General features: G+C 41.3%; 2 protein-coding genes and 1 long non-coding RNA gene across 11 annotated transcripts in view; 1 reads left to right on the top strand and 2 right to left on the bottom strand.

Moving 5' to 3' along the window:
- The window catches only part of IFIH1 (interferon induced with helicase C domain 1), a 29,364-nt gene extending 27,353 nt beyond the window's left edge, over positions 1-2,011 (bottom strand). Inside the window, exon 1 of one of the 2 annotated variants that reach the window (XM_009924178.2) lies at positions 1,376-2,011. In XM_009924178.2, coding sequence (XP_009922480.2) covers positions 1,376-1,825 — 450 coding nt within the window. In that variant the 5' untranslated portion in view covers positions 1,826-2,011. The remainder of the gene's footprint in view (positions 1-1,375) is intronic. The other variant, XM_009924179.2, reaches the window with a different exon arrangement.
- Positions 2,012-4,496: 2,485 nt separating this feature from the next.
- On the top strand, positions 4,497-9,961 carry LOC138685087 (uncharacterized). Of its 6 annotated transcripts, none has more exons than XR_011324310.1 (4): positions 4,497-6,560; positions 7,093-7,146; positions 7,537-7,638; positions 8,177-9,961. It is a non-coding gene; the product is annotated as an uncharacterized lncRNA (long non-coding RNA). The 6 variants fall into 6 exon arrangements; XR_011324308.1 differs by having other exon boundaries at positions 4,497-5,075; positions 6,453-6,560; positions 7,093-7,638; XR_011324307.1 differs by having other exon boundaries at positions 7,093-7,638.
- A 6,680-nt stretch (positions 9,962-16,641) lies between these two features.
- KCNH7 (potassium voltage-gated channel subfamily H member 7) overlaps positions 16,642-18,589 on the bottom strand; it is a 247,811-nt gene continuing 245,863 nt past the window's right edge. For all 3 annotated transcript variants that reach the window (XM_069781253.1, XM_069781252.1, XM_069781251.1), the window contains one exon: positions 16,642-18,299. In XM_069781253.1, coding sequence (XP_069637354.1) covers positions 18,033-18,299 — 267 coding nt within the window. In that variant the 3' untranslated portion in view covers positions 16,642-18,032. The remainder of the gene's footprint in view (positions 18,300-18,589) is intronic.

The raw sequence follows: 18,589 nt of genomic DNA on the forward strand, positions 1-18,589 counted from the left end.
GCTTCATCATCTCAATTCCCACTTAAAGATACAATAGCTAAGCCTCTGGAAAGTGGCTATTGCCTTCAAAGAAGCTATGGAAAAGTATCCCCAGGCTTTCATTAGCAGAACTTGACGTGTGATCACATGAGGAACAAGATGACCATCCCAAAAGCAAAGCAGCCCGAGACAGGTGTTCAGTCCTCAAGGGCAATTTTCTCGAGGCTCAGCAATCACCCATCCCAATATGCAAGAAAATGGGCAGGCATAGCAGCAGGAACTCCTGACTGAGATTGAACACTAAAAGGAAGTGCATGGGAAGTGAGGGTAGGAAGAGGCAAACAAAAAGGAATATAGAAGCACATTAAGAGAGCCTAAGTGCCGTTGGAGTTGAAACTAGCGGGATTGTGATGGGTAATGAAGGGCTTAAGGGAAATACCAGCAGCAAAAAGATGACCCAGGGGAACATGTGAACCCATTATCAGGAAATGGAGCCATAACCTCCTAAAAGGCCCCTGCCTCTGCCTGCTGTGTTAACCAAGCTCAGCTCCCCATCCACTAGGGTACAGCTGGCCCTTACTGCTACCTGACAGTCACCAAACGAAATTACATATAAGATTGTCATTTAACTGAGATGGAACATTAAACTACCTAGAAAGTGGATGGAAAAGCTCAGGGTGCAAATATGATGTAGTTCTACCCTCAGTTTGCCAGTCTTTCCCTTATTGCTATGGCAAGTATTATTTTACTTTCTTCTTCTAACACTGTTTCAGGGTATCCATTTTTGGGGGTTCTAAGTAAGTTGCACACTAGTCCAGGCAAGTCATTCTTAGCCAAATGGAGTAAACACTGGCAAATGTTTTCAAAGGTTAACACTCTCTCTTTCTTGTCAAACTGGTATTTCTGCTCTGCTTCACCGTCTAGTATGATACTCCTTATTGAACCTATGGCACAAAAGGGGAGGGAAGGTCTTGCTTTATTTTAACTCAAGTATTCTCTAGGACTTTACAGGCCATCACTACTTCGGGGTATGGTTCAGGGGCCAGAAGACACTTAGTGATCTTCTGAGCCTAAAGTCTGTGGCAAAATGGTAAGTAACAGTAAAGACAGCCATACTCTTTCCACTTAGACGCTGGCTTAGTCTAACCCTCCGTTCATGGCGTTTTTCTTTCCCTGGTTCTCAGCTGACATCCCACCTGCTGGCCCATTGCCAACAGTCTTCGTCAGCTTACTTGGAGCATCATTTCTCTTCTCCCCCAAGCTTGGGTAGTCCCCTTTCATTTTTGCACTTACGAGGCCATTTCTAGTTACGGCTTCCCACGTACCCCACAGCTCTCGGGGGTGGCCAGTGTCTGTGGCGCTGCCTGGCGCCTGGCCTGGCAGATGGGCCACTTACCCGATCCAGGTCCTCGTCCTGGAAGATGCCCATCTGCAAGCACTTCTCGGCCACCTGCATGGTCTGCATTTTATCCACCAGCGTGCTGTGGAGCAGCTGCACCAAGTGCACGCAGAGGTCGTGGTCGGCCTCCTCGGCCGGCGAGGGCAGCTGGCTGAGGCTGGGGTTCACGTAGCAGGCGGCCAGGCTGCAGCCGCCGTGCTCCAGCGCCTGCAGGAACTCGTGGAACCAGCCGCACCCGCGGGGCCCCCGCTCCACGGCCCGCAGCAGCTCCTCCGCCCCCTCCACCTCGCCCCGCTGCAGGGCGGCCGCCCGCACCTTCTCCCTCTCCTCCGCGCTCAGCGAGGGAAGCCGGTCCAGCACCGGCTGCACGCGGATGACCTGCTTCAGCCGCGGCCTGAAGCAGGAGATCATGTAGAGGAAGCGCTCGTCTCGGGTCTCCGCTGCCATCGCCGCGCTGCCGGCGCCCGCCGCTCCGGGACGCCTCTGCTGCCCGCTGGAGGACGGCGGGGGGCACGGGGAGGGCTGGGGGAGGTGTGGGTGTGCCTGCAGGGGCGGCCGGGGTCGCCGGAGGCGGGGGTCCGGCTCGGCGTCAGCGAGGAGCTCGTCCCGCGTCCCGCGTCCCCCGTCCCGCTCAGCGCCTCCTGAGGCTGCCGCCCGGCCGGCCCCGCCCCGCTTTATCCCGGCCCCGGCGCCGGTTTCGGTTTCGTTTGCGAGTTCGGTGTGTGCCGGCACGGGCCTGCCGCGACGCGGCGGCGGCGGCAGCAGCAGCGGGGCGGGGGGGGGCCGCGCCCGGCACCCGGCGGGAAGGGCACACGACTCGGTGTTACTCCTGAATATTTGAAAGGGAACCTTTAACAGGAACCATGAGTTTAAAAAAAACCCCACAAACTGAAGTGTATCCTTCACCTTCCAGCTCGTGAGTTTCTCGGGCCGGTCACTAGTGTGTCAGGGTTTTCTGTGCTGGTGGCTTTCCAGGCCTGCAGCGAGAGATGCGAGGCACTTCGGCGGTGGTGACCCCAGGTGATGGGAGTGGTCCGCAGTCAATAGCAGAATAAGCCTTTTTTGCAGAACACGGACCCACAAAAGGCCACCTGGGAAGTAAAGCTGACCTGTATATTGTAATGGTTTACTTTGGGTATGTTCTAAGAGATTGTTTTTGTGCTTTTTCTTTTTAGTGTGAAGAATTGCACCTTGCATACAGAGCAGGAGGCTGTGACGCATGCGATAAACTTCCTAGAGGACTCTGTTGGATAGTCTGGGATGTTGGAACAGTCTCTCCCTGAGATGTGGTTTCACCCATATGGTAGATGTCACCAAGCTTCAGAAGCAGGCTTGGTTTCCATTGTGGGCTTTTAGGGAACCTCAGTGTGATTCTGGGGTAAGGCAAAAGATCCTTGACTCAATTAAATGTTTTGTAGCAAAATGATAAATAGAGAGCACCTGAATTACTGTGTTCAGTTTTGGTCCTGGACAGGTCAAGGGAGAGACAATAAAATTGGAGAGGGTCCAGCGGAGGGCCAACACCATGCTTACAGGATTGGAGAGCTTGGCATGTATTTCAAGGAACTGGGTTTATTCAGCCCAGAGAAAAGAAGGCTCATGGGAGATCCAACCATAGTTTTCCAGCTCCTCAAAGTTGGATCTCCCTTCACAGGGGTGCACAGGACAAGGGGCAATTGGAACACGTTTCTTCAGGGGAAGTTCTGCCCAGGTGCAAGAAAAAAATTTTCCATTGTAAAAAAACCCACACACTGGAATGTATTTCCCAGAGAAGTAGTGGGAGTTTCCTCAACAGAAATATTCAAGACTTGGTTTGACAGGGCTCTTGATTTAAGGCCTTGCTTTTAAAAGGAAGCCAGATATCTCCAGAAGTCCTTTCCTAGCATAAAATTTCCTGTAATTCAAATTGTGCCCTCAGCTGCTTGTCATGCTGAGATGCGCTACCTCATTCTGCTCTCAGTGGAGCTTCCTTCAGTTGGAGGCTTCTTTTGTAGAACTTAATTGGTTTTACTTTCATTTCACTGTTGTCCTCTCTGCTTCTCAGGTTTCACTCTTATTTCGTCATTACTTTTTTATTACTGCTTTATGCAAGCTTCCTTTGAAGGATTTCTGAAGACAGTCTCACTGCTTCCCCCCCCACACTACTTTTTCTTCTGTTTTCAGCACCTTATTTGGATGACACATCAGTCTTTCTTGTAAGGCCTCAGGACCCTGCGGGAGTTACTCCAGTGCAGTGTGTGTAAATATGTTGTTTCTGCGTTTGCTTGGTTTCCCAAGTTGTATATGTAGCAGCTGTAAATCAGGCCCAGTCTATTTATACCACAATGATCCTTTACAGGTTCTAAGAGTTTGCAGACATTAAAAGGACACTTGTGACTTCCAGAGGGGAAAAAAAAAATCAATGCTACTTGGTTATTCCAGCTACTGCTAGGTTGCACCGATGATGGTTGTGCTCCTACTCTGTCCATTGATGATACAAATATCGCAACTCTTGCTCTCGTCTAGCTGGATGCTTATGGTCCTCATAAACGCAGTGATTTTCGAGGCCTTTGTCCCTTCCAGGTGTGGCTGAAGTCAGTCACTGGGCTGATAACCCGGGGCAGGAGAGGGGCACAGGGCCTTCCCCCCCCCGGGGGGGAGCTAGGCAGAGAACCTGCGCGGTGCCAGCTCCCAGCTCCGCCACAGGCGTACCGCCCCCCCTCCCCGCACGGTCAAAGTCCCCGCGGGGAGCTGGGGAGGGGGCTCAGACGCAAAGGCGCTCCAACGCCTCCCGGAGCTACATTTAGGGGCTCCTGCTGCCAGAAGGACGCCGCCCGCCCCTCCAGCGGCCGGAAGCAACGGACGCGCCTCAGGCAGCGCACCGGAAACGCCCCGCCGGCACTGCGCACGCGCCCTCTCCCCCTCCCGCCCTCAACGGCCGCTGTGGGCTGGCGGGCCCGGCCGGTGGGCGGGGCTTCGGCTGGCCAATAGCAGAGGCCTCCTGCGCGTCCCCCCGCAGCCGCCCGCCTTCGGGCTCGGCGGGGCGGCCACGGCCGCCGCCGTGCGGTTCTGGTGAGGGGCGGGGGCCGAGGGCCGGGGCCGGCCGGCCCGCCCGCCCTTGGCGCCCGCTCGGGGGCGGGTGGCGGGGAGCGGGGAGCGCTCCGGCCGCCCTTCTCTGCCGCGCCGCGCCCGCGGGCCGCCTGGGCTGCGGTGGAGGCGGCAAGGGCTTCCTCCCGGCGCTGGCTGCGGAACCGAGCTCCTCACCCGCCGGTGCGGTCGAGGCGGGGGTGCCTGAGGGGAGGCGGCCGGCCGGCCCGTGCCGTCTGTGCTGGGGCACGTGCCGTGTAACGAATAATCCCGGCACGGGCGGAGTAGGGGGCCCCGGGGGGAGCGGGGTCACTGCCCGCCGACTGCCCGGGTCCTGGAGTACAGCTTTGGGGCGGTCATTGCCCTTACGGAAAGAAACTGGGGTCGCATTTGGCGTTTGTTGTGCCCGGCGGTGGGGCTGCAGCCGTCGTGGAAACTACGCCGCCTTTTGTAAAAATAACGTTCCAGGACGGGCTGATGGCACAGCCGGGAACGGTAGCAGTAGTTGTTAGGAAATGTGGAAGCGCTTACAACAGCTACAGCAGAAGGAGAAATGTCTAAGAATTGGATGCTCTTTGCGTTACATGTCCTTGAGCAAAAGGAAGCCTGCTCGAGTACTTTTGGTTGCTGCGTAAGACATGAAAATATTTTTCTAAATTGTCTAGCTACTCAGTATAAATAGAGTCACTACAGAGGCTTCTTGTTTAGCCTGGTGACACCAGTGTTCAGTAGCTTCCATATTGCTTAAGCAAACCGGACCTTTGTGTGCTTCTCCTTTGTTGTTAGTTAAAATTAAATATCGATAACTGTGTATTTGGGGATCCTAAAATCTCTTCTGTTCCTTTGAAATTACCTTGTAGTGCTATAGCTGAAAATTATTCTTGTTACAAACTGGCACAGATGATACTAGTGGCAGTGATGGCTTATTGGGCTTTGCTTCTTTCAGGACTACAAATCTGAGACTGTTTCTGCAATATAACAAAGATACTTTTTTATACGTGATCTGCAGGAGCCATTTGCAGCTGTGCTAAGGAGTAACACAGGCAACTTGGGACAAAAACCATGCCTCTTCCTGTTTTCCCAAAGACTTGCTGATCTAACTAGTTCAGTGTTGTGTTTATTTTTACAAGGCCGTGCGTTTTGTGTTCTGTCACATTCTTGTTAGTTGCTGTTACTCCAAAGTTCCTCACAGGTGATGGTGTGGCTTGACAAGCCTTGCGTTATTTTATTTGATAAACTTCAACTGTGTGACTGTATTTTATTTTTCTTAGTCACTTAAATGCTTACATAAAACATCCTGGGTTTAAATATAGGTAAATTAAGCTTTACTTTGCTGTTGTAAGTAAGGGCAACATATCAGCGCAGTAAAATAGGTAAGCTGCTCAGCCTGAAGAAGGGAACCCCGGCCACCTGTTGTCGTATCTGCATAAAAAGAATGTACTTTGAAATCCTGGCATAGATAAGTGACTGAATAAACAGTTTAACACTGAAAAGGAGAGACTGAGCCAATAGCAAATGCAGGGAAAATTAGATGATTAGAACTTAATGTTCAGAACTGCATTTTTTTTAAAAAAAGTAGAGTATCTAAATAATGTCTACAGTGTCCTGCAAACAGTATCACTAATGCCCTTAAGGTATCTGTTGAAAAACAAAACCACCTCCACCCCCACGCTGCCAAAGCAAACCAAAACCTAGCAGTATAATAGTAACTTATGTTTTTTTCTTGGAAAGCTTCTTTGGTAATGTGGTCAAAGGCATGTGGAACTGTTTCTGGAGTTGTACTATTCTGTTTTGTCACCAAGTGTTGTCAAAACTCCTTTAAATGGAGGTCATTTAACAGTAAATCCAGTTGTAGGACTGAGTCTGAAATTGATTTATTTTTTGAAATGTTGAAACAGGTATTTCTTAATCATGCATAAGGTACGTTTTCATTGTAAAATTGAGGTATTTCAGGCTATCAAGGTGAAGATACTGACTTTTTTCAAATTTTTTTTTTCCCCTCCCAAAGTTTTGTAGTTGTAGATGCCTTGAATGCCAGTGACAATGGGACAGCCAATGCCAGGAGCAGTACCAGATATGCCTCACGGTGCATGCTCTGGATGTTCTGCATATGCTGGTACTTACTCTGCTGCTGCTGACCCCGTGTTAACTTGCTTCAGTGCTGTTGCTGGACAGATAAGATAATATAAACAGTATAACTGTATAATCAGCTGTGAATAACAACCCTAGTAAAGTTTTTTTTTAATGCTTTTTTTTTCTTCAGTAGAAATATTTTAGCATAATGTTCCCAGTGATAATCATTCCTCTTCAGGTAAAATGTACAGTTTTCAACAATAATTGTAATTATAGTTGACAGTAGAGTTTACAGTACTACAGACTTGATAGACATTTTACTGTTTAATAACATAAAATTAATCAAAATATGTTGGCAGTTCACATTCAGATTCTCACTGCCATCTTGAAATAGTGTTTCTTCTTTAGGTTCGCTGTACCTTATTATACATGTTAGTGCTGTAATTCTGTATGCAGATAACACAATCTTAAAAGCCAGTTGTGAAACTTTAGAGACTAGGATTTTGTTTAACTTTGTTCTGTACTCCATATGGAACTTGGCTAGGAAAGTATAATGCAGATATATAACCTCCCAGGTTAGCGTCCCAAGGAACTGAAGTCTCCAGAATGGTTGATGCGTGTTTTGCAAGGTATTTCTTCTGGCATGAGGTTCTAAATCTGACATTTATGTTCTCTGAGATCACACAATTTTTAGAGTGGAGGGCAGGCTCATAAATGTTGTGAGACTCAACCTACTTTTTGTAGATATGTATGGGATGTGCTGCTTTGAAAAGTTACATGGTGTTTTTAAAAAAAAAGCATTACATACTCTAGATGTTTTTATAATGTTGTTAATAGATAGTGATAGGAGTTGTTGTATTCCAAGAGTCTGCATTAACATTCATATGACTTACAGATGATAATATGACCACTGCAATGTCACGTGTTAAAAGGAGTCATAGTCAGGGAATTCAGTAGTTCAATATGGGGGAAAAAGACCAATGGAAGGTAGCAAGGATTCACAGAGGTCATGTGCGCAGCCCCACAGGTTACGAGATGGTTCTGGCTGTGTGGTGCTGACATGAACCTTCTTAAGAACATAGGTCTGCAAAAGCAATGTATTGGAAGATCTCCAGTTACAGGTGAGCGACCTTCTTTTTTAGATTAGAGTGGCTTCTTTTTTTCTCTTTATATTTTAAATTGCATAGGCTCTGGGCCACAGTGCTTCTATTTCTACTTCACATCCCTGCACTAGGTGAATAACAAGAGGAGATTTGATTGGTAAAAACATCTATTAATTATTTCAAAGTGGAAATGCTATAACAATTTGTTTCCAGGTATTGAAAACAAAGGTGTCATAATTTTAATCAACTTGCTGATTATCTTCACATGTAAATTCTACATTAGAAAATACTGTAACTTTCATAGTGTTTTTGAATACATTTAGTGGATGTTTAATTACCTGTTTACCTGCTCACAGCCATTGATATGCTTTAAGCAGAGAATTCTGCTTACTGCTTTCAGTTTAGATCAGGTGCTCTTCTCTTATGGTGACTATTTAACAATATAAGAACATTTTAGGTATTGTACAGGTAATCTAATGCATTAATAATTACTGATATTTTTTGCAAGTTAAATGTGAATTGTTAATGGGGACAAATGTGTGCATTTGCTCTACAGGATGGAGAAGCAGATGCCGAAAAACTGCAGAGATACCTAATGCAGTCTGGAATCAGCAGAACCTATTATTGTAAGATACTGAGTGTTTTGCTATGGTAGCCAGGCAGGTATAGCTCAATGTTAAGGAGAGGTTACCACCACTGCCTTGCCTTCTGAGGTGCAAAGTTGAGAAGACTGGGCTTTAATGCCTGATCTAATTCTGTCACCATTCAAAATTAAACGATGACGTTAAGGAGGCTACTACAAGGTAGTAAGTTAATGTATCAGTTGGTTTGGTAGTAGACAGACTGAAAAAAAAAAAAGGGGGAGGTATTTTTAGTGTCAGGCTACTTGAATGTTTTTTGTTTCTCTTTTAAATTGGATTAAAAAAATGAATTCATGGTCACTGTCATTGCTGAAACTAATTATTAAAAATAATACAAGTTACAAACTTCTAATTCTTTTTTTAAAATGACCTTTCAGCATTCAGATTAGAAACTTGAAGAGTTATTCATGTAGGAGATATGCTTGTACATATTAGGAATTCAGTGAAATCTTGGCATCACTTTGAAGCTGTTGGTGACTATGAGAAAATTTAATTTTAAATTCTCTTAAACTGATAACTTTTAATACTCATTTTGTTTGAGTGTTTATAATGGGGTGTAAATACTGATTATGGAGATGCATTATTTGTGTAACTGCTTTATTTGATTTGCATGTCTTGCACTTTGTAATTTTACAGAGTAGCTTCATTCATGTTAAGCTGACCACTAGCAGTATAAGCATTAGAAATCAGCGCTTCCATTAAACTTTCACAGTTTCTGGAAAGGAAAATTAAGATAAAGGTATGGTCATCATTCCTGATGGTGTGTTTAACTTAATGTTTTTAACTTAATGCATGCAACTGTAATGAAATCATCAAAATATCTGTAAAAATAATTTATCTTAGTATTAACATATAATTCAATTTGCATCTTAATATTGAAAGCATAATTCATTAGCTGATATTCACTGCTCTTCTATTCTACTGCAGATTATTATTGTGAATAGTCCTGCTTGTTAGTGCTGTAACTACTTTATTGCTCTGGGAAGTTATTGGTAGACTGTAGGTAGCAAGATGTGAACTGTTCAGCTGACTGAATAATTTTTGGACATGCTCTAACTAATACTGTGAAATGAGATTAAGGAATCAGTTTTGTTGCTAAAAATCCAAAAGCAGCCTTGACTGTCTCTTCATACAATTTTGTGAATGCTTTTCATCTAGTAGATAAGTTAATTCTAATACCCAAACTTGTGGTTCCCTCCATCTGTCAGGATGGAAGTAGGCCATTCCTTTTGAATCTCACTGATGGTTAGTGTAATTGTACTTGTCATGCTTCCAAAATCTCCAAACACTGACTTGCCTATTGCTGCTGCTTCTAGTTGTTGCAGTGCACCATGGTATTCTAGGTGCTGAACTGCTGGAGGAAGAGAGGACCACTAACCTGTCAGAAGTTCATGTTTGGAATAACTGCTGTAAATGGAAGCTATTGTATAGTTTTTATCCTTTCTGCTTGACAAGACAATGTGCTTTGAATGAATACTTAGATTTTTAAGTGCATGATTCACAGCAATAAATATTTTTTGCATTTTACTATATTTAGAAGCGTGGCTCTTTTTATCTGTACGTGTATAATTCCAGACAAGTAAATTTCTGTGTTGAGTTCAAGAGCTTAGTGAAAAGGAAAAGCTTATGGTCATACATAATAGGCTGTGTCTTATAAATGGGTAGCTTGCTTACACAAATAAAACATGAGACATCCTGAATGCTATATGTGGTTTTTTCATTAGTAGTGACATACTGGCTCAGGTGGCATACTCTGAAAAATTCTGCTGGTTTGGAGAAACTAGATCAGTCGATTGCATTAAAAACCCCAAATATTCTAGGTAAAATTTTCTTACTGCTCCAGCTTGTTGCGATACAGTGGGTTTTTTGTGAGGCAAGGTCAGATAATACTATTTGAATACAGCTGGAATGACCTTCAACTGTTGTATTTTTTTTTTTTTTTTATCCCACCAAAGGCTTTTCCCAAGATCTGTGGGTGTGGTGTTCTGGGTTTTTTTGGTGTGGTGTTTTTTTTTTTGTCTGTTGGTTTGTATTTTGTTTGTTTTGTTTTTTTTTTTTATTTTTATTTTCTTTTTAAGAGCTCAGCTTGTCTCAAAAGCTTTCAATGACTATTCATCTGGATCAGTAAAATCACTTGCTGAATAGGTCTTGCATGGTAAACCCATTCCACGATTCACTCTAAATTCTCTAAAAGAAAATGATTCAAGCAAAGGAATTATCCGGCTTGAAGACAGAGATTTAGACAGCACTTTTGATAAAAATATTTTGTGAATATTTGGGCCTCAATGGATAGCAATTCTCAGCTTTATTACACAGATTTTGTAACTGGAAGTTACGTTAGATTTTTTAATTCCTTGGTCGGCAAAGTCAGAGGGAGTAGACATGGATATAACTTCCAGTTCTACCAGAGGGATGGAGGTCAGTGTGATACATGGAGATTGCTGTGTGCATAGGATTTTCTGAAAACGTCTCTTTTTGTGTCTCTACTCTGTGTGCTTTAAGCCCGTGAGTGATCTGCTGTGTAATCCTGTGCTTTTATGTTTATTCCCATGGTGTTATGAGTATACTAAATAAAATTTTTTTTGCTCAATGTTTTTGATACAGATACATCTTCAACCTTTTTGGATCTGTTAGTGGTGTTTGCATTATAGTAACTAAACTCAAATCAGTCACAAATGAAATGTTCACATTCTGTTGCTTATGATTGAAATAAGTGCATTACATTTATTTGTGCATATTTAGATTTCTTGCAAAGAAGTTTTCATGGTGATATAAAATACTGAATATATGTGCAGTATACAAGTGCTTTTATTTGTACAGTAAACAATTTTCCAGGAGATCTTTTCTGAAAGCAAAATAATAACTTATATTAACTGCATTATACAAAAACCTGTTACACAAACAGGATTTGTTACAGCATATAGTAGTGACGTATTTATCTAGACTAAGTTTTCAAAACTTTCTTTGTATTTCCGACTTTACAATATCATAAAGTTTCAGTATAGAAAATGTAAATAATGCATAGAAAGGGCAAATGCCTCCTGTGGGAGGCTTTAATTTGGTCCATCTAATTTCCATTCCAAAGAGAATAGCCATATTCTGCATTCATTAATAATTAACTTCATAAGTGGGCATTAAAAGACCCCCAAATAGTTAGATGACGAAAAATGTTTCTTCATTTATAATGCAATTCTATCTACTACTCATATGTAGAGGTACAGTGAGAAAGAGTAAGCTTGCTATAATGATGCCTTCATGCAATTACAAGCTCTGGGACATGCTCCTTTAGTATCAATAAAACTCGGTATTGTCTTGATTTTCGTATGTGATCTATTCTGTGGATCTTGTTTGGTGGTTTTTTTTTTTAACCATTAAGCTATTTGCTGTTTAACTTCTAGTATACTCTTTTTCAAGTCTAGAAAAAAAAAAAAGATTTATAGAGTAAGTAGATGTAGTATATAAGTGATACCAGGACTGCTGTGTGATATAAATACATATCATTCCTAATAAAAATGAAGGAAATCTTAGGTTCAGAGTAATCATGTTAATGGAACTTCTGCACGCTCTTTCTATTCCAAGTAAGAAGCTACTTAAAAATTAATTCTGTGTCTGGACAGCTGTTGAAAATATGCCAATGGCTGCATACCAAGTCTGTCTCCAATCTGAATCAATTTTACAGTTTACCAGTATTTTCATTAAAAATTTGACATTAAATTTGAAAGTGAGACTAGATTCCTTGCTGTTTGTGCATGGGTGCTAGATACTACAGATCAAACAAATGTATACCCCTGTATTTTGGTAGGGTTTGCATTTGTGATAATGAGGTAAGAATTAATAGGAGCATCGAAGTTGCATTTTTGTTTGTGTGCAAAAAATGAGGGGAAAAGAACCCCACCCAACTCTGGGAACTTTATTAAATGCATGATTGCAACCATTTGGAGCAGCTGCAAGTAATGGTGTGGGTTTGAATAAAGTGTCACAAATTACTCAGTTTAAAAACAAACCAAAATAAAACAAAACAACCAAAAATAAAAAACCCCCTCAAACCCACAAACCAGTAGCCTCAGCACACAGACCTTGTGTATTAGACCCATTTTAATTCACTTTGTAGTTATTCCTGTTAGTGAATATAGGCACCAGGTTAGTGTTGCCTGCTTTGTCGGTCACTGTAATGTCCTTAGTACACCACTGTTAACTCATACGGAATCTGGAGCCTCTGTTTGTCAAGAAGTGGAGGGCAGTCATCTCTTTGACTTAAAACAGAATTAATTTGGACTTGACCATGGATAGCACAAGATTAACTTGGCAGCAATTTCCTACAAGCAAAGTTCATTGTTCTGCAACAGATGTAGCGCGGTGAATGCATAACCTGTGTGGTAACGGGGCTTAGTGACAAGTATTGCTTCCTTCTCAGAAGAGCTCAGTGCTATGGGTGCTGAGCCTCAGAAATGTCAGTCTTCATGAAAGAGAAGACAAAACTCTGGGAATCAGAACTGAGGAGGAGTGGTTGGTTGCTTCTAACTGCCTCCTTGACTGTGAAACCTGCTGTGTGAGTTTGTCTCATCTGCTGGGCCACTGCTTTCTCATTCCTGGACATATGTGGCAACCAGAGGTTTCAAAACACAAAGTAAACGCTAATGTTTGAATGGCAGTTATCTTCCATTAGGCTTGTCTCATGTCTTCACTAACCTTCTGTGAAGGATTTGGATGTTAAGATAGTAAATTTTGATAGTTACTCTTTATTTCTGGCTATGAGGCTTATCTTTGAGCTCTTGTGGATATCCTATGTTTTACTAAAACTTTAATGGCTCAATTTCAGCTAGGTTGAAAGAACGCTAAAAGAATAGAATTGCCCTGTTCTAAAAGCCTGTCTGAATGAAAAAAACCTAAAAAACTGGTTGCATTGAGCAGAACAGCTTTTTCTGCTTCATGCATCAACATTTGATGTCAGTTTAACTATGCAGGCTTTTTTTTAAACCTTTAAATAACTAGAAAGTGTGAATCATGCTTGGAGTGTCCATAGATGAAAATAATCTAACAGTTTTTCCAAAGAAGACTGTCTTACAATAGCTTTGTCATTAGCTAGAAACAATGAGATTCGTCGGAAGCAGGAGCTTTCAGTTTTTTGGATTTTGATCAGTTAAGTCTTTGCTATCTAGAAATTCATTGTGCCTCGTCTCTTAATTAACAAAACACGGCAGAACTTCACATTTAACAGTCAGGAGATGCTAAAATCGTGTACAATGTCAGCATAATTAATAATGCTTTTTCAAAAATACTGTCTGTTCATTTCCATCTTTTCTCTCATTGTCAAAATTTTACTGGGTTTTACTCAATTCCAGGTGACTGGGTATAATTATATGGCTCTACAGGAGCTAAGAACTCTGGGAATTGTAGCCTTTTAGAAGCCATTTGCTTTTGCTGTGACAAAATACCATAAATTTGAGATTCTGAAAAATTTAAGAGGGAGGAAAATAATGTCTGTAATACTACCCGCAAAATGTAAAAATTATTTAATGACAAGGATTTGAAGTTGGCAATGTACCAATGAATTATAAACTGCTATGTGTTATGTCTCAGTACAACCAGCTTGGAATATATCACATTTATGTGGTGCATTTGAGGAGTTTGTGCAGATGTGTTTGTGGAGAAAAATTCTTAGGTTTTCTTTATTAGAGTTAGTTTTTGTACTATCTCAGCAATATTGAAAATGCCACTGCACTGTTGATGCCACAAAAATTCTGTATGTGAATACAGAGAGAGCCTGTACATAAATGGAGAGGAGGTGCCCGCTAGACCCAATTCTCAATCTGATGAAAAATGTGATAACATATAACTGCTGGCTGCACTGGAATTAGTTATTTCTGATTTAAGTCAACATATGAACAGTCCAACCTTAAACACTAGCGTAGAGTCTGTTCACAGTGCAAGAATATTTAACAGAAGAGTATAGAAACATCAAAGCTTCTAATCTGCAGGTGTGGTATTACGTACAACTTTCATTTGAGGAATCATGCCTTCTGCTGTGGTGCTATTGCCGTCTCCCACTATGCTATTTGTGTCCAGGCTAGCTCGGCAGCTCCCAAACGGGAGGACACACAATTCATCTGTGGGCAAAACTCAAGTTGCTTCACCTAAGCAGGCAGCCAGAGTCCATGCAAAGCATTGCTTTTCAGATTTTTGTATGTTACTTAAAATGTTGGTGAGTCACGCAGAAGCTCTGATGAGTGACTTGTGCTCACCAGGGAGAGGAGGTTGCTAGGACACAGTCTGCAGCAGGAAAAGGGAAGACAGGTTCATCCATGGGCAGCAGCTGTGAGATGGGAGACCAGAAAACTTGTGTTTGCTGAGTATACAGAGGGGGAGCATGAAAGGGAAGGCACGCAATTGGTCACGTGCTTCCTGGAAATCCCAGAGTTAGGTAGGTCAAGACACATGACTTACATGTATTACTGTAAGTTTGTGCATGTAGATGGACATGCACATGCAAATGGTGGAGGTTGCTGCACAGCGTAAATGTTGAAAAGCATCACAATCTATCATTTGCTTTAAACATTGAACTAGACCCACAGCTGGTAGAAGCTAATGAACTTCATGAAGAGCTCTGCTGATTTGTACCATCTCACCTTTCACGTTTGGAGTGACTGTCCCAATTGCTTTGATACTTCAGCTACAGTAGCTGGATACATTCCAGGATAGTATCTACAAGTTATAATTTATACATATTTTTAGCCACAGGTTTTAAACGTAAATAGCCAAGGTGAGTGTTCCTAAGCTCAAGCAAGAACAAAACTTATCTCCTAAAGTCCTGAAAGCCTCTATGGATATGTTACAGCTGTGTATTGTGATGTGTGGGTATGCAACTCTTACATTATTCCCAGCTTGATTTGGTTAACACAGACCCACTTCTATCAACTCAGAAACAGACTGGACTTAAAGGGAACCCTACCCAGAAAAAAAATACCAAACCAAAAATAAGAGAGACAATTTCTGCTGTTTAGAAAATTAACACATTTTCAAAAACAATGGTTTGTACCTTTAGAAGAAAAAAGCTTGAAGCAGTGGGTCTTCATGTGCTTCACTGTACCTCAACAAGAAAAGAAGGTATCTGAGAAGGCAGATCCTTCTTTGGCAGGGAAGGGGCAGCTAGAGTATTGCCAACCAAGTTGTCATCTTTCATGTTTTGTTTCTTCATTCACTGGCAGATGTCTAGGGAGCTTAGAATCTCCATAACTTTGCAAAGTCTCCCTTAGTTGCCCCCATTTGAGATTTTTCTTCTTGATAAACACAGACAAACAGAAGGGAGGGAACAAAGCCTCTTTGAGCCAAGAAAAGGAGTAAGGGATGGAGATTTTCCTTCACTTGGACTAATTGAAATAGTTGTTGCTTTTCCTTTTCCCCAACACTCTTTCCCCAATCCATCTGTTTTGCTCAGTCTCTTTGCATTAATGTGAAATACCAAGTGATGAAATTGGACAAAAGGCATTTTGTAAACCAATGCTCATGCATTATACTTTTTCCGTTAATTTTATTTTTAATTTATACCAGGCTGTTTTAAATGTAGCATAACCACAAATACTTTTTTAGAAAATGTGCTAGCTTATTTTTTGTAACAGACATTAATATTAGTTACTAGATTGAGATAGAGCAGAAGTTGTTAATGCTTGCTATTAAAAAAAAAAAAAGAAAAGCAGAATCTATTTCCCTGTGTTACTCAGCACTCCTGTTTCAGCACAGTATATGCAGGCAGAGATTCTGACTGGCCCAATGATGCTGTCACCTAGGATCTGATCCTGCAAGGCACTAAGCAGTGCAGACCTCCTGTTGTCATGGTAGAAGTAAGAGCAGTCAGCATGTTGTAGCATTTGGACCTTTCAACAATGAACAGTAGCATGAGGCAGAAGAAAATTTGATCTTTATGGGAAGGGTTGGTTTATCTTTTCACTTACAAAGGTATTCAGTTAATTCATTTTTGTGTCTTTATATGCAAAGGTAAAGCAGAGCCCTGCTCAGTAGCTCAACACTCACACTAATTTTAAATGAGAGAAGATTCAGCCACCTTGGGTTTATCTACTGGCTGTGTATGACTAAAAATGTTATGTATCATTCTGACCCCAACATATAATGTATCTATCTATTAATGTGAGGGTTGACCACTATTGCATTACTCTGTAGCACTGGTTTAGAACAGAGGGTTTAATTTGGCTTTAGTTAAAATTTAACTGCTCCCTTGCTAACTGGGTTACATGCTTTTCTGAAACCAGTTGTCTTCCTAGAGGAATTTCACATTAAAGCTTTAAGATTTGAAAATCATGTGAACATTTTTAAATATTTAAAAACAGTAATAAAAAGGTCAGTTCCTTCTAAAATAAACACAACATTTGAAGCAGAATAATATTTTAATAAAATTAAATCTAAGTATTCACAAAGCATTATGCACATACAGTACATACTGTATTTAAAGCCTACAGATCTTAAATCATTTTATTCTAATGTAGTCAGCTTTGGACACAAGCTAAGCTTACTCGTTTGGTAATAAGAAAGTTTACGATTGCTCCTGAAAGTGATTTTACATATATACATATATATATATCTATATATATCTATACTCCTACATGTAAGTGTAGGTATATACACACACTTGTGTGTATGTGTGTATATAAATATATACACACATACGTACACACATATGTACATATATAAAATACACACATGCACACATACAGGAATGTGTGCGTGGTGTATGTGTGTCCACATACATATATACCCTATCTAGGATCATTGTAGAGGGGCCAGTCAGTAAAACCAGATAACTGCAAACAACCACCCTAATAATTATAAAACAAAAATGTGTAAAGTACTTTTAAATTAAACAGATTGTTAATAATTTGTATTGAACAAAATGAACACAGTCTTCTGTATTATATAGAAATTAGATTTATTGCATTTGATTATGTTTGTGTGACAGATGAAGAGTACCTGCCTGCTCATGACAGCTAACTTCTATGATGCAATTTAACCAAAAAAAAAAAAAAAAAAAAAGTACTGGAAACAAATTATTCAATTAATGCAGTTTTGTGGATGTGACCTATGGCGATACTTTTCAGCATGTGGCAGAGTTTTCCTGTCTCTTAAAATACTGCCCTGCTTCAACTGGTTTGGAAGGAAGCTGGTTTCTCTGTCCTAATTGTTTCAAAACCATAAGATTTGGTTACCTTATTCTTTCTCTAGGTTCAGAATCACTGTGATTTATTGTAAAAAGCTCACTAAAGAAAGATAAATCAGTTTTCGAAAGTGAGCTTAGAAGAAGATTTTGCTTGAACTTTAGCTTGGTTAGGTATGAGTTTTTTCTATGTATGTGAATTATTGTTATTGGTCTCCTATTTGCTCTGAAGACATATCCACAATAAAATACTATTTCCATGACAGCAGTAAATGGTAATCTCCATGCAACGTAAACTGTAATTTCAGAACATGCATGTTATTTAAAAAAAAAATAAAAATATAAGGTGCCTTGAGAATGCTGGCAGTTTTACATTTGGAACATACAGTTAGTGTGTGTGTGTGTGTGTGTATATATATATATTTACATCAGAACTGCTCAACTTTACCTTACAAGCTTCAGATTTAGGAAAATATACAGTACTTTTGCATATAATGGTATATTCCTTGTAGCCCCTGAGTCAAGTATAGAGGATTTAAATACAAAAAAAAGGAAAAACAGCCATTAAAAGCACTTACATTTTTATGTGAAATAATAGTATAAAAGTATTATTTCCCAGGAAGACCAGGATCAGAAACATGCCTATGAAGACTCAAGACTCCTACAGTGCTTAGTGAAGATTCTGGCAAGGAAGGGTGCCTAATTGGCTGGAGATAAGTTTTACGATGCTGGGGGGGACACTCTACAGACTGGTCACGTTCTTGATCTAAAAAAGAAGCCAGGTTGTCTTCCGAGGCTGTGTTAAGATGCACTCCACTTGAGAGGGATTCTTTGGATTTAAGTTTTGATTTTTCAAGGTCTAGAAATTCAGGACACTGTAAGGGAGGAGAAGAAACAAGATTGTAATAATTAAATTGCTTACTTCCAGGCTCAAAAATGAGCATGTTCAGATGGTTGCTGGAAAACCATGTTTGAAAATTAAGCAGTGTACTGAAATATTTTTACATGGTACTGCATTTGATTTAATGTAATTGAATGTAACTCTGTTGATTAATTGTAGAAGCCTGGTATCTTGTCCCCTCCTCAGACTTGCTTATAAGACATCAAGATACACATATGAACAGTCCTTTCTCAAGGACTGAATATTCTTGAGACCCGATCTAAG

Source organism: Haliaeetus albicilla, chromosome 4 (genome assembly GCF_947461875.1).
Source record: "Haliaeetus albicilla chromosome 4, bHalAlb1.1, whole genome shotgun sequence".
Lineage (NCBI taxonomy): Eukaryota > Metazoa > Chordata > Aves > Accipitriformes > Accipitridae > Haliaeetus > Haliaeetus albicilla.